The 22,111-nt window shown below is 46.0% G+C and overlaps 1 protein-coding gene across 1 annotated transcript in view; it reads left to right on the top strand.

The window, feature by feature from the left end:
• The first annotated feature begins 4,524 nt into the window (after nt 1-4,524).
• The window catches only part of LOC144501446 (uncharacterized), a 66,587-nt gene continuing 49,000 nt past the window's right edge, over nt 4,525-22,111 (top strand). Inside the window, exons 1-2 of the mRNA XM_078225219.1 lie at nt 4,525-4,566; nt 4,690-4,795. Coding sequence (XP_078081345.1) covers nt 4,702-4,795 — 94 coding nt within the window. The 5' untranslated portion in view covers nt 4,525-4,566; nt 4,690-4,701. The remainder of the gene's footprint in view (nt 4,567-4,689; nt 4,796-22,111) is intronic.

The following is a 22,111-nucleotide window of genomic DNA, read 5'->3' as shown; positions in this document are numbered from 1 at the left end:
ACGTTAAATTGCCCCTTAGTGACCAAAGATGTGTAGGTTAGGGAGATTAGCGGGGTAAATACATGGGATTACGAGGATAGGGCCTGGGTAAAATGCTCTGTGGGGAGTCGGTGCAGACTCAATGGCCTGAATGGCCTCCTCCTGCACTGTAGGGATTCTAGGTATGCGATGGATCTTTTTTTTTTATTCATTCATAGAACATGAGTGTCACTGGCTGGGCCAGCATTTATTGCCCATCCCTAGTTGCCCATGAGCAGTTGAGAGTCAACCACATTGTTGTGGCTCTGGAGCCAGACCAGGTAAGGACAGCAGATTTCCTTCCTTAAAGGACATTAGTGAACCAGATGGATTTTTCCAACAATCGACAATGGTTTCATGGTCATCATTAGATTCTTAATTCCAGAGTTTGTTAATTGAATTCAAATTCCACCATCTGCCGTAGCGGGCAGATCCCCAGAACATTAGCTGAGTTTCTGGATTAATAGTCTAGTGATAATACCACTTGGCCATCACCTCCCACATGTGGTGTAAGACCAGGTAAGAGTGGCATATTTTCCTTTCCTAAAGGGCATTGGTGAACCAGATAGTTCATGACAATCAAGAATGGTCTTCATTAGGCCTTAAATTCCAGATTTCTATTGAATTTAAATTTCACCATCTGCCTTGGTGGGATTCAAATCCCGGTCTCCAGAGTATTACGGTGGCTCACTGCATTACAAGTCCGGTGACGATACCTCTAAGCCACGGCCTCCCCTTGCGAGGGTGTCTGCCTCAGGAGGCATGGTGTAGGCCCCGAGGACTTTTCATTATGCTAAATAACTGGTCAGCTTCTGGGTCAATTGTAAAGGCTCCTGGAAGACAAACTTTCATTCACAGTCAACAACAACTGACATTTAACATGATAAAACACCCCAAAGCACTTCACTGGAGAAAAATCATAAGGACAATCAAAAATCTTGTTTTGAAAAATAATTCTTTATACACTTCTGTCTAATCGTTATAAAAGTGGTGGAGTTGGGGTGAACAAAGGGGCAGTTTGACTGATGGATAAGAATGATCCAATTGAGCATTGAAGAGTCTGTTTGGTTTTTGATTGGTGTGGGAGGATGATGTGACATGTTAGTTGACCAATTATGGCAATGGGGGGTACGGGGGGAGGGGACGAGGTTTGTGGAGACAGGTGATGATGTGATGATGCTCTAGGAACATGTCCAAGTAGAGTTAGCAACCCCTCTAAAACAAGGTCAGGGGCATTTCTTTATGGCCAATCAAATAGAACAAAGAACAAGAACAAAGAACAGTACAGCACAGGAACAGGCCCTTCGGCCCTCCAAGCCTGCGCTGATCACATTGTCCTATCCAAACCAACCGCTTGTATCCCTCTATTCCCCGTCTGTTCATGTATCTATCCAGAGAAGTCTTAACTATCGCTAACGTATTTGCCTCAATCACCTCACTTGGCAATGCATTCCAGGTTCCCATCACTCTCTGTGTAAAAAACTTATCCGCACATCTCCACTGAACCTTTTCCCCTTATGCATCTCAGGGTACGAAAAGAAACGGCAGAAGAAAAGCACATGCATTAGTTGTAATTTGTCAAAATTCACTGGACTCTGGGGAGGTGCCAGTTGATTGGAAAACAGCTAATGTAACGCCACTGTTTAAAAAAGGAGGTAGACAAAAGGCAGGTAACTACAGGCCGGTTAGCTTAACATCCGTAGTTGGGAAAATGCTGGAACCTATCATTAAGGAAGAAATAGCAGGACACCTGGAAAAGAATGGTTCAATCAAGCAGACACAGCATGGATTCATGAAGGGAAAGTCATGTTTGACTAATTTACTGGAATTTTCTGAGGATATAACGAGTGCGGTTGACAGAGGGGAACCGGTGGATGTGGTGTATTTGGATTTCCAGAAGGCATTCGATAAGGTGCCTCACAAAAGGTTGCTGCATAAGATAAAGGTACACGGAGTTGGGAGTAAAGTGTTAGCGTGGATTGAGGATTGGCTATCTAACAGAAAGCAGAGAGTCAGAATAAATGGGTGCTTTTCCAGTTGGCAATCAGTGACTAGTGGCGTGCCGCAGGGATCGGTGCTGGGGCCTCAACTATTTACCATATACATAGATGATCTGGAGGAGGGAACCGAGTGTAGGGTAACGAAGTTTGCGGATGACACAAAGATGAGTGGGAAAGCAAATTGCGTGGAGGACACAGAGAGTCTGCAGAGAGATTTGGATCGGCTAAGTGAGTGGGCAAGGACCTGGCAGATGGAGTATAACGTTGGTAAGTGTGAGGTTTTCCACTTTGGAAGGAATAATAGTAAAATGGACTATTATTTAAACGGTGAAAAATTACAACATGCTACTGTGCAGAGGGACCTGGGGGTCCTTGTGCATGAATCACAAAAACTTGGTGTGCAGGTGCAGCAGGTGATCAAGAAGGCAAATGGAATGTTGGCCTTTATCCCGAGAGGGATGGAGTATAAAAGCAGGGAGGTCATGCTGCAACTGTACAGGGTACTGGTGAGGCCGCACCTAGAGCACTGTGTACAATTTTGGTCCCCTTATTTAAGAAAGGATATATTAGCTTTGGAGGGGGTACAGAGAAGGTTCATCAGGTTGATTCCGGAGATGAGGGGGTTAGCTTATGAGGAGAGATTGAGTAGACTGGGCCTGTACTCATTGGAGTTTAGAAGGTTGAGGGGAGATCTTATCGAGACATATAAGATAATGAAGGGGCTAGACAGGGTAGAAGCAGCGACGTTATTTCCACTTACAATGGAAACAAGAACTAGGGGGCGTAGCCTCAAAATACGGGGGAGTCAATTTAGAACAGAGTTGAGGAGGAACTTCTTCTCCCAGAGGGTAGTGAATCTTTGGAATTCTCTGCCCAATGAAGCAGTAGAGGCTACCTCGTTAAATGTGTTTAAGTCACAGATAGATAGATTTTTAACCATTAAGGGAATTAAGGGTTATGGAGAGCGGGTGGGTAAGTGGAACTGAACCCACTATCAGATCAGCCATGATCTTATTGAATGGCGGAACAGGCTTGAGGGGCTAGATGGCCTACTCCTGCTCCTATTTCTTATGTTCTTATGTTTATCTTGAACTTGTGCCCCCTTGTAATTGTCATTTCTGCCCTGGGAAAAAACTTCCAACTGTTCACCCAATCCATACCCCTCATAATTTTATAAACTTCTATGAGATCGCCCCTCAGCCTCCGTCTTTCCAGGGAGAACAATCCCAGTTTATTCGACCTCTCCTCATAGCTAAAACCCTCCATACCAGGCAACATCCTGGTAAACCTTTTCTGTACTCCCTCCAAAGCCTCCACGTCCTTCTGGTGGTGCGGCAACCAGAATTGGACGCAGTATTCCAAATGTGGCCTAACCAACGTTCTATACAACTGTAACATAGTTTGCCAACTTTTGTACTCGATGCCCCATCCAATGAAGGCAAGCATGCCATATGCTTTCTTCACCATCTTTTCCATTTGTACTGCCACTTTTAAGGATCTGTGGACCTGTACTCCCAGATCTTTCTGTGTGTCTATGCTCCTGATGGTTCTGCCATTTATTTTATAACTCCCACCTGAATTGGATCTACCGAAATGCATCACCTCACATTTGTCCAGGTTAAATTCCATCTGCCATTTCTCCGCCAAATTTTCCAGCCTATCTATACCCTGCTGTATTCTTTGACAATCTTTATCACTATCTGCAACTCCGTCAATCTTAGTATCATCCGCAAACTTGCTAATCAGACCGGCTAAGTTTTCTTCCAAGTCATTTGTATACATTACAAACAGCAGAGGTCCCATCACTGATCACTGCGGAACACCACTAGTTACAGACCTCCAATCAGAAAAGCTGAACTAAATTAAAAAACTCAGGGACAAAGCAAGAAGGGCAGCTCTCAAAAAGAAGGGAACCGCCCCGAAACAAAAGACAAAGCAGAAAGGAGACTTAAAACATTAAATCAAAATGTGATTAAGGGGGTCGATTAATACACCCCAGTCCCTGTGGTGCTCAATGAGCACGGAGGGCAACAGGGTCAGGCGCGCTGGCCTAGGGAATTAATACGCAACAGGTCAATCAGCATCTGGAAGAGAGTTCAGCTGTAGCATTCAAAACTTGAACCTATTTTTCTGTCTTAGCTAATGTCGTGCATTTTAAACCTCAAACCTTTACCACAAAAGCAGATTTTGGTTTAGCCTAACTAGCCTGATTGGAGAGAGCTATTTATTTCCTCTTCACAATGACGTCCCTCACAAGACATGATGATTCATCTTGGAGATGATCTCAGATTTCATTTCCAGATTTCAGTTATCAGAGGGGCTGGTGAAAGGATTACTCCTCTCTGTTAAGGAGAGGATATCGTTGGCCTTTTTCTGGTTTGACTTCCCCGATAAGCGAGGCAAATGTTCCTGCTGTGGAAACAGGAAATTCCTTTTCCTGCCACCTCGCACCCCAGTGGGAGCTTGGAGGAAAATCTGTCACAAAACCTCTTGATAAAGACATCTCTCCTCCAGTACCAGACTAAAGCGTCGGAGCTGGTCTCCAAAGGTGCGATGAAGCCTGTCTATTTATAATGCACAGGAGCGTTGGGGGTTAGCCAGGGAGGGGAATGGATAAAACAAACTGTTCTGATCACTTGTCCTTTCTCCATATGTCTTCTGGCTGTGAAAGCTGGTGCAGCAGATGCCTCTCACACAGGACGACCTGGTGACTTTCCAGACGTTTTGCAGCGCTGTGTCGTGGCTCTCCAAGGCCAACGTCGAGACCAAACTCCGAGGTAAGATCCGTCATGTGACTCCCTGGGAATGCACAAAGGACAAGCAGTGAATCAGCAGCCAGCTGGTCTGGTTAAGTAAAGATGACCTTTGCTAGATGTACTTTCTATTAATAGAGATCTGTGTTTCCCCAAACCCCTCAGCTGAAAGTGTTTCGGAGAATGGATTTATTGGGCAGTGGGGGTCAGAGAGCTGTGGGGAGGGGGAGGTGCAGTATAATGGGGGGAAGGAATGAAAAAGGATAGAAAGAAAATGAAAGAGTTCCATTTGCTTTCTTCAACTTGTTTTGAAATATCTAAACCCGGAAGTGGTCGCGCAGGGAGGTCTGGGAGAGAGAGATTTTTTTTTTTTTTAAACTTTTTTTTAAAAAGTTACTCACCTCAGTGAATCGGCCTCATTGCTTCTTGGAAGTACAGCAGAGAGGGAGAGATTCGCGAGAGGAGTGCTGCGGGTAAGCGCTTTTATTTTTTAACTTACTTTTTCACGGGTTTTTTTTTAAATATCTAAACCCGGAAGTGGTCGCGCAGGGAGGTCTGGGAGAGAGAGATTTTTTTTTCCCCAATAAATTGGAACAGAGAGGAATCCCGATACTCTACACTTGTAGAGTATCCCACCCTCCCTCCTCCTCTAACCTAAAAAAAAAGACCCAGTGAGACCAGGGCTTTGGAGAAAACAGGAGGAGGAAAGGTAAGTTTAAAATTTTCATTCACTTTTTTTTTTCCCTGTGTGTTTAAAAGGGCAATTATGAGTGTGAGGCCAGTATGTTGTTCCCAATGTAGGATGTGGGAGGTCCTGGAGGCTCCTAGCCTCCCGGACGACCATATCTGTGCTGGGTGTGTTGAGCTGCGGTTCCTAAGGGACCATGTTAGGGAACTGGAATTGCAGCTCGAGGACCTTCGCCGGGTTAGGGATAGTGAGGAGGTCATTGACAGGAGCTATCGGCAGGTGGTCACACCGGGACCACGGGAGGAGGGTAACTGGGTAACAGTGAGGAAGGAGAAAGCTCGGTTGATGGTGAGCACCCCGGTGGATGTGCCCCTTAATAATAAGTACTCCTGTCTGAGTACTACTGGGGAGGACAGCCCACCTGGGGGAAGCAGCGGTGGCAGTGTCTCTGGAGCTGAGCCTGGCCCAGTAGTGCAAAAGGGTAAGGAAAGGAGGGTAGTGCTAATTGGGGACTCTACGGTGAGGGGGTCAGATAGGCATTTTTGCGGACACAGACGGGACTCTCGGATGGTGGTTTGCCTCCCTGGTGCAGGGGTCCGGGATGTCTCTGTTCGAGTCCCAGAAATCCTGAAGGGGGAGGGAGAGGAGCCAAAGGTCGTGATGCATATAGGTACTGCTGACATAGGTAGGAAGAGGGAAGGGGTCATGAAAAGAGAATATAGGGAGTTAGGTAGACAGCTGAGAAAGAGGAATGCAAAGGTAGTAATCTCGGGATTGCTGCCTGTGCCGCGGGAGAGTGAGAACAGGAATCGGTGGAGAATGAATGCGTGGCTGAGGGACTGGAGCAAGGGACAAGGATTTGGGTACTTGGATCATTGGGACCTCTTTAGGGGCAGGTGTGACCTGTTTAAAAAAGACGGGTGGCACTTGAATCCCAGGGGGACCAATATCCTGGCGGGAAGGTTGGCTAAGGCTACTGGAGAGACTTTAAACTAGAAAGGTTGGGGGGAGGGAATCGAAATGAGGGGACTGAGAGCGAGGAGGTTAGCTCGCAAATAGATAAGGAATGTAGACAGGGTAAGAGGGAGGTTAGACGAGTGATGGAGAAGGGAAGTGCTCAGGCTGAAGGTCTGAGATGTGTCTATTTTAATGCCAGGAGTGTAGTGAATAAAGTGGATGAGCTTAGAGCGTGGATTGCTGCTTCGAATTGTGATGTGGTGGCCATTACGGAGACTTGGATGTCTCAGGGACAGGACTGGGTGCTTCAGGTGCCGGGTTTTAGATGTTTCAGGAAGGACAGGGAGGGAGGCAAGAGAGGGGGGGGAGTGGCACTGTTGATCAGGGATAGTGTCACGGCTGTAGAGAAGGTGGACGCCGTGGAGGGATTGACTACGGAGTCTCTGTGGGTGGAGGTTAGGAACAGGAAGGGGTCGGTAACTTTGCTGGGTGTTTTCTATAGGCCGCCCAATAGTAACAGAGATGTTGAGGAGCAGATGGGGAAACAGATCCTGGAGAGATGTAGGAATAACAGAGTTGTCGTGATGGGAGATTTTAATTTCCCAAACATAGATTGGAATATCCCTAGGGCTAGGGGTTTGGATGGAGAGGAGTTTGTTAGGTGTGTCCAGGAGAGTTTCCTGACACAGTATGTGGATAAGCCTACTAGAGGAGAGGCTGTACTTGATCTGGTGCTGGCTAATGAACCTGGACAGGTGGAGGATCTCTCGGTGGGTGAGCATCTTGGGGATAGCGATCATAATTCTATCTCCTTCACGATAGCATTGGAAAGAGATAGGATCAGGCAGGCTAGGAAAGTGTTTCTCTGGAGTAAAGGGAAATACAGTGTCATCAGGGAGGAAATTAGACGGGTAAATTGGAAGGAGGCATTCTTGGGGAAAAGTACCGAAGGAAAGTGGAGGATTTTCAAGGAATGTTTGTCTGGAGCTCTGCATGACAACGTTCCGATGAGACAGGGGGGTGTTGGTAGGGTACGGGAACCGTGGTGCACGAAGGTTGTGATGAACCTGGTGAATAAGAAAAGAGAGGCGTACAGAAGGTTCAGAGAGCTAGGAGGTGTTAAGGATTTAGAGGAGTATACGGGATGTAGGAAGGAGCTTAAGAAGGAAATTAGGAGAGCGAGAAGGGGTCATGAGAAGACCTTGGCGGGTAAGATTAAGGAGAATCCCAAGGCTTTCTACAAATATGTCAAGAGTAAAAGGATGAGATGTGAAGGCATAGGACCCTTAAAAGGTGAAGGGGGAAAAGTTTGTGCGGAACCGTTAGAAATGGCGGAGGTGCTTAATGAATACTTTACCTCGGTATTCACGGTGGAAAGGGATCTGGGTGGTTGTACTGCTGGTTTGCGGTGGACAGAAAGGATCGAGCATGTGGACATAAAGAAAGAGGATGTGTTGGAACTATTGAATGGCATCAAGGTTGGTAAGTCGCCGGGACCGGATGGAATGTACCCCAGGTTACTGTGGGAGGCGAGGGAGGAGATTGCGGAGCCTTTGGCGATGATCTTTGCATCGTCGATGGAGACGGGAGAGGTTCCGGAGGATTGGAGGATTGCAGATGTGGTCCCTATATTCAAGAAAGGGAACAGGGACAGCCCGGGAAATTACCGACCGGTGAGTCTAACCTCAGTGGTTGGTAAGTTGATGGAGAGGATCCTGAGAGACAGGATTTATGATCATCTAGAGAAGTTTAGTATGATCAAAAGTAGTCAGCACGGCTTTGTCAAGGGCAGGTCGTGCCTTACGAGCCTGGTTGAGTTCTTTGAAAATGTGACCAAACACATTGACGAAGGAAGAGCGGTGGATGTGGTCTATATGGACTTCAGCAAGGCGTTCGATAAGGTCCCCCATGCAAGACTTCTTGAGAAAGTGAGAGGGCATGGGATCCAAGGGGCTGTTGCCTTGTGGATCCAGAACTGGCTTGCCTGCAGAAGGCAGAGAGTGGCTGTGGAGGGGTCTTTCTCTGCATGGAGGTCAGTGACCAGTGGAGTGCCCCAGGGATCTGTTCTGGGACCCTTGCTGTTTGTCATTTTCATAAATGACCTGGATGAGGAAGTGGAGGGATGGGTTGGTAAGTTTGCTGACGACACCAAGGTAGGTGGTGTTGTGGATAGTTTGGAGGGATGTCAGAAGTTGCAGCGAGACATAGATAGAATGCAAGACTGGGCGGAGAAGTGGCAGATGGACTTCAACCCGGATAAGTGTGTAGTGATCCATTTTGGCAGATCCAATGGGATGAAGCAGCAGTATAATATGAAGGGTACCATTCTTAGCAGTGTAGAGGATCAGAAGGACCTTGGGGTCCGGGTCCATAGGACTCTTAAATCGGCCTCGCAGGTGGAGGATGCGGTCAAGAAGGCGTACGGCGTACTAGCCTTCATTAATCGAGGGATTGAGTTTAGGAGTCGGGAGATAATGCTGCAGCTTTATAGGACCCTGGTTAGACCCCACTTGGAGTACTGCGCGCAGTTCTGGTCACCTCATTACAGGAAAGATGTTGAAGCCATTGAAAGGGTGCAGAGGAGATTTACAAGGATGTTGCCTGGATTGGGGGGCATGCCTTATGAGGATAGGTTGAGGGAGCTTGGTCTCTTCTCCCTGGAGAGACGAAGGATGAGAGGTGACCTGATAGAGGTTTACAAGATGTTGAGAGGTCTGGATAGGGTAGACTCTCAGAGGCTATTTCCAAGGGCTGAAATGGTTGCTACAAGAGGACACAGGTTTAAGGTGCTGGGGGGAAGGTACAGAGGAGATGTCAGGGGTAAGTTTTTCACTCAGAGGGTGGTGGGTGAGTGGAATCGGCTGACGTCGGTGGTGGTGGAGGCAAACTCGTTGGGGTCTTTTAAGAGACTTCTGGATGAGTACATGGGATTTAATGGGATTGAGGGCTATAGATAGGCCTAGAGGTAGGGATATGATCAGCGCAACTTGTGGGCCGAAGGGCCTGTTTGTGCTGTGGCTTTCTATGTTCTATGTTCTATGAAATACTAAATCACAGTATTCAGGACAAATGCATATGTAAACGAACAAATAATTTGAGTTGGTATTTGGTTTGAATCATTGAATCCCTACTGTGCAGAAGGAGGCCATTCGGCCCATTGAGTCTGCACCAACAACAATCCCACCTAGGCCTTGTCCCCGTAACCCCACATATTTACCCGACTAATCCCTCTAACCTATACATCCCATGACACTAAAGGGTAACTTAGCTTGGCCAATCTACCTAACCCGAACACCATTGGACTGTGGGAGGAAACCAGAGCACCCGTGGGAAACCCACGCAGACACGGGGAAAATGTGCAAACTCCTCACAGACAGTGACCCAAGCCGGGAATCAGATCCCTTGAGCTGTTGGGCAGCAGTGCTAACCCCTGTGCCACCATGCCACTCAAACTTGGGGTTTGATGGTTATTTGATAGTGTTTAGAAGCAGGTAGCCTAGGGTAGAAATTGCCCTCCCTCCCCAAACCCCCAATCTTTCGCCCACTGAGGCAAATAATATCAGTGTATATACCGAGAAGCTGGATAAACACAAGGGAGAAAGGAATGGAAGGATATGCTGATGGGGTGAGATGAAGTAAGGTGGCATCAGGCTGAAGTGCAGCTTAATCGCCAACATAGAACCATTGGGCCAAATTGCAGTCACAAAAAAGTGAGGAAGGGTGCATGGACTCCATCTTTTTCACGGTTCATCATCACAGAGTTTTTGAAAATATATAAGGATGAATGACATTTACTGTATGTACCTAACTACTCACATGCTGATTGCAAAGTATTCAGTCCAACAGGCTTTCTTGAGTTTAAAAGAGTTTAAAACCCACCCAGGTAAAGATATTGAAAATATTTCTAAACAGTAAACACATGTCCCAAGTAGCTTAATACGCACTCACACACAGAGAACTCACACACACAAACACACACACACCCCCACACGCAAAAAACTCACACACACATTCAACTCACAAACACATTCGTTCACACACACACAAAAAACTCACACACACACACAGACACACACACACACACACTCACATACACACACACAAAAAACTCACACACATACACTCACACACAAAAAACTCACTCACACACACACACACACACACACACTCACACTCACATACACACACACAAAAAACTCACACACATACACACACACTCACACACAAAAAACTCACACACACACAGACACAGACACACACACACTCACACTCACATACACACACACAAAAAACTCACACACATACACTCACACACAAAAAACTCACTCACACACACAGACACACACACACACACTCACACTCACATACACACACACAAAAAACTCACACACACACACAGACACACACACACTCACACTCACATACACACACACAAAAAACTCACACACATACACACACACACTCACACACAAAAAACTCACTCACATTCACATGCACTCACACACTCATGCACATATAGACACAAACTCACATTCACACACCCACCACACACTCACACCCACTTAAACACTCACACACACATTCACGCACATACACATGCACACACACTCAAACGCTCACACACACTCACAATCACACACACTCAAACGCTCACACACACTCACAATCACACACACGCACGCACGATTTTCCTCCTGGAAATGCTACTTTGTCATTTAGAATTTTTCTGTCTATTGTTCAGAGTCTAATATGAGCAGGCAGGATTCACTTTAGTTGAAAGAGAGAGAGAGGTAAGCAGTTTTTTGCTGTCTTCAGATGCTGTTTCTCCAGACTGCCTCAACTAGCAGGATTTTGTATAAAAGATATTTCAAAATGGTGATCCCTATCTTATGACCTCTCACTTCCGAATGACTGTGTATTCCACAGGAGGTAATTGAATAGTTCATGTCTGGAGAGACCTTGGCAATTGCCTTATGGCCTAAGTGATTTTTTTTTGAATGTCCATGCCATCACCTCAGATTGACACATTGCTCCTTGTAATGAGCTGGGAAGAACATGTTAACAGCTATTGTCAAGTAAACTCTCCGTCTTCAGCCTGATGGAGTGGATTATGGCTTTTATAGTGATGCAAATCATAGAATCATAGAATCCCTACAGTGCAGAAGGGGGCCATTCGGCCCATCGAGTCTGCACCAACCACAATTCCGCCCAGGCCCTATCCCCGTAATTTACGCTAGCCAGTCCTTCGGACACTAAGGGGCAATTTAGCTTGGCCAATCCATCCAACCGGGAGTGGTTCACAGCTGTTTAATCCCCAAAGACAACCCAGGACAATCTTGGAGGGATAGCAATCCTGAGGATGGGAATTAATGGATGCAGTTTCAGATACAATGTCCCACACCCAACGCAGAGGGTGCCTTTAGCACAGCCCAGCACAGAGCGTCAGTTACCAGGCGCGCATGTCGGGAGCAGGCTCATTTGCAACTCATTTCCACCCACTAGTCTGAGGTTGGAGTAAGCACACCTAGTGATACACTAGGATTGCTGAAGAATTTACCCCTAGAAGCTCCTACTACGCTTTCACTGCCAACAGTTGAATGAGTATGGGCAGCACAGTGGCACAGTGGTTAGCACTGCTGCCTCACAGCTCCAAGGACCCGGATCCGATTCCAGCCTCGGGTGACTGGCTGTGTGGAGTTTGCACATTCTCCCTGTATCTGCGTGGGTTTCCTCCAGGTGCTTCGATTTCCTCCCACAGTTCAAAGATGTGCCGGTTAGGTTGATTGGCCATGCTAAATTGTCCCGTGGTGTCCCAAGATGTGTAGGTTAGGGGGATTAGCAGGGTAAATACGTGGGTTACGGGAATAGGGTCTGGGTAAGATGCTCTGTGGGAGAGTCGGTGCAGACCCGATGGGCCTAAAGGCCTCCTTCTGCACTGTGGGGATTCTATGAGTACAACCGGTTCGACATTGGTCCTTGATGTGCTGGGCTGGAAATCAAGAACCAAAATGACCAATTCTTTAGGGCCCTAAAGACATTTGAAATGAGGTCTGATATTGTCCTTCGACAATTCTCAGGTGTGCCAGGTGACTCCCATAAACAGCAGGTCGACAAAACCCCCCCACCGTCATCCCCCCTCACTACAACCTAATGAGGAGGTGAAGGTCTATTTAAGTTCATCAGCTCTGAGGAGAGCTGGTGGTGGGGCTGCTCCTGTTGGATTTGGTGGGGTAAAAACCAGCAGCTGCCACCAAAAAGGTTGATTGGATGTTGTTTTGCTGGCGTTACTTCCCTCTGTGTGGAGCCGGGAGGAGCAAGAAGAGCATTTAATCGTCATTATTGAGTGTTTTTAAATGACGGCCTATCGTAAACTCACCGTAGAAATCCTCTGCGGGATAAAAGGAATTATTTATAGAATGCTTATCAATCTCTTTAGAAAGGTGACGATGAATACACACATAATTCAATGTTGTGTCTAAATGCGAGGGCAGTTTTTGCATTGTGTGGGACACCGGCGAGAATGAAGCTACATTTTAAACTAAAAGCAAGCCTGGGCTGTTTCAGCATTCTGCTTGCATTGAAGATATCTTTCAACTCTCGAAAGAACAGAAATGTTTATATTATCAGAGGCCTGTAAATTCTATTCTATAATTATAGCTTCTTTAAAAGGAGACCCTCTGGCGCATTACTTATTTGTCTGTTTTTGACACAAAATTCTCCAAACATTAGTGGGTTTGATTTACAATTCCCCTAAGACATTTGGTTCAGGTGATGGTTTGACACATAGAATCATAAAATCCTACAGTGCAGAAGGAGGCCATTCGGCCCATCAAATCTACACCGACCACAATCCCACCCAGCCCCTATCCCCATTAGCCCTAGCTAGTACCCCTGACACTAAGGGGCAACTTAGTATGGCCAATCCACCTAACCCGCACATCTTTGGAATGTGAGAGGAAATCGGAGCACCCGGAGGAAACCCGCGCTTTTTCCGTTCTGCCCGCCATGGGAATCATAGCGGGCAGGGGCGGACCATGCAAAGGCCCATTGACCTTGGGCAGGAACATCCGGCCTTGGGGCGAGCGCGGCTGGAAAATCCCGTCCATAATGCGGATTACACAATACAGGACAGACTGTAGACTGTCTTAATGTAGACAAGCACGGCTGTTCATTTTGACCCACGCAGGAAAACCCCATGAGCCGCAATGAGATGAATGTCCAGAATCCAATCTGCATGAGGATTAAGCATTGGCCAAGACACCAGAGGATACCTCTAATCTGTCCTGGACTTCTGTCTTCTACCTGACCAAACAAATTGTCACACAGAAGAACTTCTTGCTTTTCATTATCATCAACTTTTTCCAGGTTTTCTACCTGAACAATTTAATGATGACCTTTGCAGATCATCTGATTCCACAGTATCTGCTTCCGGCTTTTGTAAAGAGCATAATGTACGGAGCTGGATTCATCTGTCCCCAGCTTTTAATTCATAGTAGCCAATCACTGTTGAGGACGTTTGGCTATTACAAAATCATCCTGTCTGTCTTCTATTTGGAACATTTAAGCACTGCCACGGGATCTTTTGCATTGGCCTAAGTGGACTGGCGTGACTCAAATTTTTATCCCACAGCTGCCCTCTCCTCTTCTAGTTATACAATTACTCAAGACTCTGGTGATATTAGGGGAAAATAATAAACAGGAGCAGTGGTTAGCACTGCTACCTCACATCGTCAGGGACCCGGGTTCAATTCCGGCCTCGGGTGACTGTCTTTATGGAGTCTGCACGTTCTCCCCGTGTCTGCATGGGTTTCCTCCGGGTGCTCTGGTTTCCTCCCACAGTTCAAAGAGGCGCAGGTTAGGTGGATTGGCCATGATAAATGCGCAGGGTTATGGGGATAAGGCAGGGAAGAGGACCTGAGTGGGACGCTCTTTCGGAGAGCCGGTGCAGACTCGATAAGCCAGATGGCCTCTTTCATAAAATCCCTACAGTGCAAGAGGAGGCCACTCAGCCCGTTGAACCTGCACCGAAAACAATCCCATCCAGACCCTAACCCTGTTACCCGGCTAATCGCCCTGACACTCAGGGGCAATTTAGCATGACCAATCCACCTGAACTACATATCTTTGGAGTGTGGGAGGAAGCCGGAGCACCCGGAGGAAACCCACGCAGACATGGGGGGAGCACGCTATATTGCAGGGATTCTATGGGATTGCAGCTGTCATGGTCTATTATAGTAGCGGTCGTTTCAGGCACATTGGCTACCCAAAGTTGAGCTAACTGCTGTCAACTCAGTTGTTCCTCGACAGAGACCAGAAATCCAAGCTTTCAGGTGAACATGGTAGAGGGAACCCAAAATTATCAGATCCCCAATTACTTGATATTTGAGTCATTCCTATAACCTGTTTAATCATTCTAATTACATTTTTAATATAAATATGTTATCAAACAATGAGAAAATAAAAATTAGGCACTTAGAATTCCATCTCCAACAAAAGGTGGAGTGACAGGTAGACAGGGCAGTGAAGAAGGTTTTTGGCATGCTGGCCTTCATCAGTCAGGGCATTGAGTATAGAAGTTGGGAACTTATGCTGCAGTGGTACAGGACGTTGGTGAGGCCGCACCTGGAGTATTGTGTTCAGTTTTGGTCGCCTTGCTATAGGAAAGATGTTATTAAACTGGAGAGAATGCAGAAGAGATTTACAAGGATGTTGCCAGGACTCAAGGGACTGAGTTATAGGGAGAGATTGGACAGGCTAGGACTTGTTTCTTTGGAGCATAGGAGACTGAGGGGTGAACTTATAGAGGTGTATAAGATCATGAGAGGCACGGATAGGGTGAATGAGCTCAGTCTTTTTCCCAGGGTTGGGGAATCGAGAACTAGAGGGCATGGGTTTAAGTTAAGAGGGGAAAGAATTAATGGGAACCTGAGGAGCAACATTTTTACAGAGGGTGGTGCGTGTGTGGAATGAGCTGCCGGAGGAAGTGGTTGAGGCAGGGACATTGACAACATTTTAAAAAGATTTGGACAGATACATGGATCGGAAAGATTCAGTGAGATATGGGCCAAATGCAGGCAAATGGGGTTAGCTTAGATGGGCTTTTTGGTCAGCATGGACCAGTTTGGGCCGAAGGGCCTGTCTCTGTGCCATAGATTCTATGAATCTATGAAAATGAATTGTTAATCACTTTTAAATTTCGTAAAATATATCTATATATGTTATATATAAGTTATCACATTTTGAACTAAATCTTTATTGTAGAATTGATTCTGGTAAAACAAAGTAAGGAACAACCTCGATGAATGCAAACCAATACTAATTTAGTTAAATTGGTCCTTTTTCTGCATATGAGGAGAATGAAAGTATTTTAAATGCGAGCAAAATGAAAGAGCACAGCAAATCTAAATATATTTGTAGGTCATTGTGGTATTCCTGATCCAGCGCGATCATGTTTGCCGGTGTGAGAGACAGGTTTTCCAGGCTGTATAGAATGAGCTCTCTCCGCTGTACTGTCCGTTGCTTAGCAACTCGTATTCTAACTCTTACAAAATGCCAATTAGGATGACACAGGTGTCATCAATCAAAATCAAATTAACAAAAACTTCTCCCTTTTTTAAAGGGGCGCGAGTCAGTAAACTCAAATTTTATAAATTAAACAAAAGGGAATTTATCAAATTTAATCAGAATGTTGGCTGGGAAGCCCCCCCCCCCCCAACACCGCGCCCCCCCCCCCCCACCCCCACCCCTCCACCCACTTCTGCAGACTGCGTCCACCAACCCTGAAGAAAAGAAAGTCCAAGCTTCCAGGAAGGGCACCAAGAAAGCCCAGTAACAGCGGCAAAATGAGGAGGAGGTCCAGGAAGAAGAGTTATTCCATCCACATCTAAAAAGTGATGAAGCAGGTTCACCCTGACACCAGCATCTCCTCCAAGGCCATGAGCATCATGAACTTGATCGTCAATGAGATCTTCGAGCGAATCGCAGGCGAGGCTTCCCGCCTGGCCCGTTACAACAAGCGCAGCACCATCAGCTCCCAAGAGATCCAGACTGCCAGGCGCCTGCTGCTGTCCAGGGAACTAGCCAAGTACGCTGTGTCGGAGGGGACATAGGTAGTGACCAAGTACACCAGCCCCAAGTAAAGTTGTACAATGCACTGAAAAACACACCCTCCTGTGGCAGAATTGTCCGTGTCCCGCCAATGGGTGGCACGGTGGCACAGTGGTTAGCACTGCTGCCTCACAGCGCCAGGGACTCGGGTTCGATTCCAGCCTCGGGTGTCTGTTTGTATGGAGTTTGCACATTCTCCCCGTGTCTGTGTAGGTTTCCTCCGGGTGCTCCGGTTTCCTCCCACAAAGTCCGAAAGACGTGCTGGCTAGGTGCATTGGCCATGTTAAATTCTCCCTCGGTGTCCCCGAACAGGCACCGGAGCATGGCGACTAGGGAAGTTTTCACAGTAACTTCATTACAGTGTTAATGTAAGCCGACTTGAGATGCTAATAAATAAACTTTAAAAAAACAGACTTAAGCTCTGACCCAAAATTAGGAAGTTAAGTTCAATAAATCCTGGAAAGATTCTATAATAAACATTGGCAGATTATTGCAAAATCCCAACTTTCTAAAGGCTTTTCTCATCTGGCTTATTGATGGCTCCCATCTATATAATGGTTGACCCTTACTGGGATAGACCCACATCCCAAGAATAAGTAGATTAAAAGAAAACAGCAGCGGCGAAGGATAGAAAAAGAATAAAACATTATCCCAGTGATTCCCCAACATTAAAGTAAAGAATCTCATCTCAGGATGGATAGAGTAGTTATAAAGTTCTCAGGCTTCATTTCCTTTGGTACTAACATCAGCTGATCCCTTTGATAAGGTCACTGACTTGTTAATCACTCCCTCGACGCTTATCCCAGCGCAGATGACAAACAAGCTGTTCAAATAGTGTGGAAAATAATCAAAGGCTTTGGAATACAACATAGAGAGAACTTGGACTGTAAGTCTAACTGGCTCAAGAACAAAGCGGGTAAAAATGTGACAAGGTGGTGAGTGTCTGTCACCATAAATCTAATTGGAGAAGGTTGCTGAAAATGTAGCGCTTGGCACAAGTGGAGTTGCACTTGCGAACAAAGACAAACTGTCAAGTCCCCAGTTGATATGCCATGATCGACAAGGTCCTGACTGAGCAAATCCACACCAGATGATCCTCTCCATTTAGCGGAGTGCAGCTAATCGGCGTAAGTCAATTGCCTTCAGTTTATTCCAATTTTCTGGTCCTATGCAAACAATGCCATTGGATCAGTGATTCACCCACAGCATCTGTTATTGCTGCTGCCCTTACAGAACGATAATGGTTTGTCTCTGAAGATGTTATCGACCTTGTGAAGCCGGATTATAGAGCAGCAACATAGGGAAGTGCTGAGCGAGCAAGTCACTGTTACACCAGCCATTGTGACAAATTGCCCCCAGCCCTTTAAATCTGATAAATGACACACTCAGGGTGGGATTTGACTTGATTTGACTTGATTTGATTTATTATTGTTCTATGTATTAGCATACAGTGAAAAGTATTGTTTCTTGCGCGCTATACAGACAAAACATACCGTTCATAGAGAAACAAGAGAATGTAGTGTTACAGTCAAAGCTAGGGTGTAGAGAAAGATCAACTTAATGCAAGGTAGGTCCATTCAAAAGTCTATTGGTAGCAGGGAAGAAGCTGTTCTTGAGTCGGTTGGAACACGATCTCAGACTTTTGTATCTTCTTCCCGACGGAAGAAGATGGAAGAGAGAATGTCCGGGGTGCGTGGGGTCCTTAATTATGCTGGCTGCTTTGCCGAGGCAGCGGGAAGTCATAGAAATCATAGAAATCATAGAAACCCTACAGTGCAGAAGGAGGCCATTCGGCCCATCGAGTCTGCACCGACCACAATCCCACCCAGGCCCTACCCCACATATTTACCCGCTAATCCCTCTAACCTACACATCCCAGGACTCTAAGGGGCAATTTTTAACCTGGCCAATCAACCTAACCCGCACATCTTTGGACTGTAGACAGAATCAATGGATGGGAGACTGGTTTACATGTTGGATTACGCTATATTCACGACCATTTTCCAGCCGGGATTTTCCGACAGCGCTCGCCCCAAGAACGGAAAATCCCCCCTGAGGTCAATGGACATTTGCTTGGTTGTGTCTCGCCCGCTACGATTCCCGTGGTGGGCGAGACAGGAAAATTCTGCCCCGAGCCTCACAACAAAGATGTGCGGGTTAGGTAAATTGGCCATGCTAAATTGACCCTTAGTGTCAGGGGGATTAATAGGGTCAGTACATGGGGTTATGGGGATATGGCCTGGTTAGGGATTGTTGTCGGTTCAGGCTCAATGGGCCAAATGGCCTCCTTCTGCACTGTAGGGATTCTATGATCCTATGATTCTAAGTGAAGGGAGTGGTGCTATGCTAATGTCACTGGACTAGTAATCCAGAGGACCACGCTATTGCAGTGGGGAAGCAGGTTCAAATCTCACCATGGCTGCTGTCAGAATTTAAATTCAATTAACAAAATATAATCTGGAATTGGAAGCTAGTCTCAATCATGATGCCATTGTCAATTATCATAAAAAGCATCTGGTTCACTGATGTCCTTTTGGGAAGGAAATCTGCCGTCCTTATCTGGTCTGGCCTACATGTGACTCCAAATCCATACAATGTGGTTGACTCTTAACTGCCCTGTGAAATGGCCACGCAAGTCACTCAGTTCAGGAGCAATTAGGGATGCGCAAGAAATGCTGGCCTTGTCAGTGATGCCCCATCTCATTCAAGAGTAAATTGTCTGGGTAAAATCTTCCAGAGAATCCCAATAATTAATTTAATGATGTGATTTAACAACAGCTTGTGTTTATAGCGAACCTTTAACCTGATAAAATGTCTCAAAGTTCTTCACAGGAACGGTTATAAAGCAAAGTTAGACACCGAGACACGTTAAGTTGATTTTGGACCAGCTGTCCAAAAGCTTGGCCAAAGAGATTAATTTTTAGCGAGTGTCTTACAGGAAGAAAGAGATGTAGTGTGTCGGAGAGGTTCAAGGAGGGAATTCCATGGATTAGGTTCGGAAAATTCCATCATGATTTGCGGTGAGCCATTCAAAGGTCCATTGCCTTTGGCAGGACCAGAAGATCCCGTCAACGGTAGAGGCCGGAAAATTCCGGCCTGAGGCTTTAGCAGCTGGAGGCACAGGGTGATTAAAATTGGGAATGCTCAAGGGCCACCATTGGATGAGCGGAAGACAATTCTTGGAGAATTTTGAGGCTGGGGGAGATTACAGAGATAAGAAAGGGGTGAGACTGTAGAGGGATTTGAAAGCAAGGATGGGAATTTTAAAATCAGGCCGTAGCTTGACCGGAAACAAATGCAGGACAGCAAGCAAAGGAGTATCGGTGAACGGGACTTGGTGCAGGTACAGACATGGGAGCAGAGCTTTAAATAATCTCAAATTTCTACGGAATAGAATATGGGAAGCCGGGAAGAATATAGATATAGCGCATGGCGCGAAAGGGACTAAGGAATATGGGGAGAAATGGGGATCAGGATATTGAATTTGATGATCAACCATGATCATAATGAATAGCGTAGCAGGCTCGAAGGGATGAATGGCCTACTCCTGCTTCTCGTTTCTATGATTACAGTGGAATAGTCAAATGTAGAGGCATGGATTAGGGCTTCAGCAGCAGATGATTAAGGTAAGGTAACGTTAAGCAGATGAAAATAGGTGGTCTGAGCGATGGAGTGGATATGTGGTCAGCAGCTTACCTTGAGATTAAATAGGACACCAAAGACACGAACAGTAATAATTCTATTAATCTGTGCAAAGAGACCTTTGGTGTCAGTTGAAGAGGCACAATGACTTTGCTAATGAGAAGTGGGCTGTGTATTATATTATCATTCTCATACCACGAAGTGTCAGATAATAAATTTGGGAAACAAACATGTCACAGTAATTATTCCGAATGGGAATCAGCTTGCCGATGTGAAAGAGCGGTGGGATTTGGAGAATCAGGTTCACAGATCATTTTAGGCAGAAACTCAAGTTGGTGAGACCAAAAAAACCAAATGGAATTCTATGTTTTATCACAAGAGATGGAGGATATAAAAGCTAAGAGGCCTTGACCATCCTAATAAAGTTGGGGGAGGCAGTGGCGCAGTGGTGTGGTCACTCGACTAGTAATCCAGAGACCCAGTTGTAATGCTCTGGGGACCCGGGTTCGAATCCCACCATGGCAGATGGTGGAATTTGAATTGAATAAAACATCGGGAAGTCTACTGATGAGCATGATACCATTGTCATTTGTTCTAAACTCCCATCTGGTTCATTAATGTCCTTTAGGGAAGGAAATCTGGCGTCCTCACCCGATCTGGCCTACATATGGCTTCAGATCCTCAACAGTGAGGTTGACTCATAAATGCCATCAGGGATGGGCAATAAATGCTGACCCAGCCAGCGACACCCACATTCCATGAATGAATTTTTTAAAAATACAAACCTGAATAAGATCGCAGTTAGAGAGAGAACCATTGGTGCTTCATCTCGAGGCAAATTTCTTGGCAGTTTTTGACAGCCATTTCCTTAACTCTCATGGACAGAAGGCAGGTCTCAATTAGTCCACCGGAACAGGCATCGAGCCCGTGCTGTTGGCATTCGTCTGAACCACACCCTCGGGCTCCCAGCTAGAGACCACAGATTGAAAAAAATCAGTTGATTACCTTAAAAACTGTTGTCCAATATATTAACCACATGAGGCTATAAGGAATCCAGATATGGCTAACCACATTTCTGTTTGTAAGTAAAAAAAGATTAATGGGCTCCATTATTTGGCAGACAAACTCAACACTCTTATTCTCACAGTGAATGCTTGCGAACTTTCATTTCTCTTTGAGTGTTTTTTGGTAAATTGTAAGTCATTAAGCAGGGTGCTTTGAGAGTCTTTTGATTGTTGTGAGCACCTCACTGCTCTTGGTTATTGAATGGTGGTAGAAGTTTGTTTATTAAAAATAAAAGATTTAAAGTTTATTTATTAGTGTCACAAATAGGTTTATATTAACACTGCAATGAAGTTACTGTGAAAATCCCCTCGTCGCCACACTACAGCGCCTGTTCGGGTACACTGAGGGAGAATTTAGCACGGCCAATGCTTCTAACCAGCACGTCTTTCAGACTGTGGGAGGAAACCGGAGCGCCCGGAGGAAACCCACGCAGTCACGGGGAGAATATGAAGACTCCACACAGTCAGTCACCCAAAGCCAATGCACCAAATCAGCGTGTCTTTCGGACTTTGGGAGGAAACCGGAGCACCCGGAGGAAACCCACCCAGATACGAGGAGAACGTGCAAACTCCACACAGACAGTGACCCAAGCCAGGAATCAAATCTAGTCCCTGGCACTATGAGGCAGCAGTGCTAACCACTGTACCACCATACCATATGTGCAGTGTATTTACCTGTGTATGGTATGGGTGGGTATAAGGGGTTTGCGACTAAAATTAATGGACATGGTTGAAGAAGAGTTTGCCACAGCCGCATCTCTGGTTAGTCAATGATTTTTATTGAACAATGCCACACTAAGGAAACATGGCAGTGTTCTGGTGAATTCTGAGGGGTGAGGCAATGGCCATGTTCCAGATAACCTATGTCAACAAGCAAGGGAA

This window comes from Mustelus asterias, chromosome 1 (assembly GCF_964213995.1).
Source record: "Mustelus asterias chromosome 1, sMusAst1.hap1.1, whole genome shotgun sequence".
Taxonomy (NCBI): Eukaryota; Metazoa; Chordata; class Chondrichthyes; order Carcharhiniformes; family Triakidae; genus Mustelus; species Mustelus asterias.
This window is presented reverse-complemented; position numbering and strand designations above follow the sequence as displayed.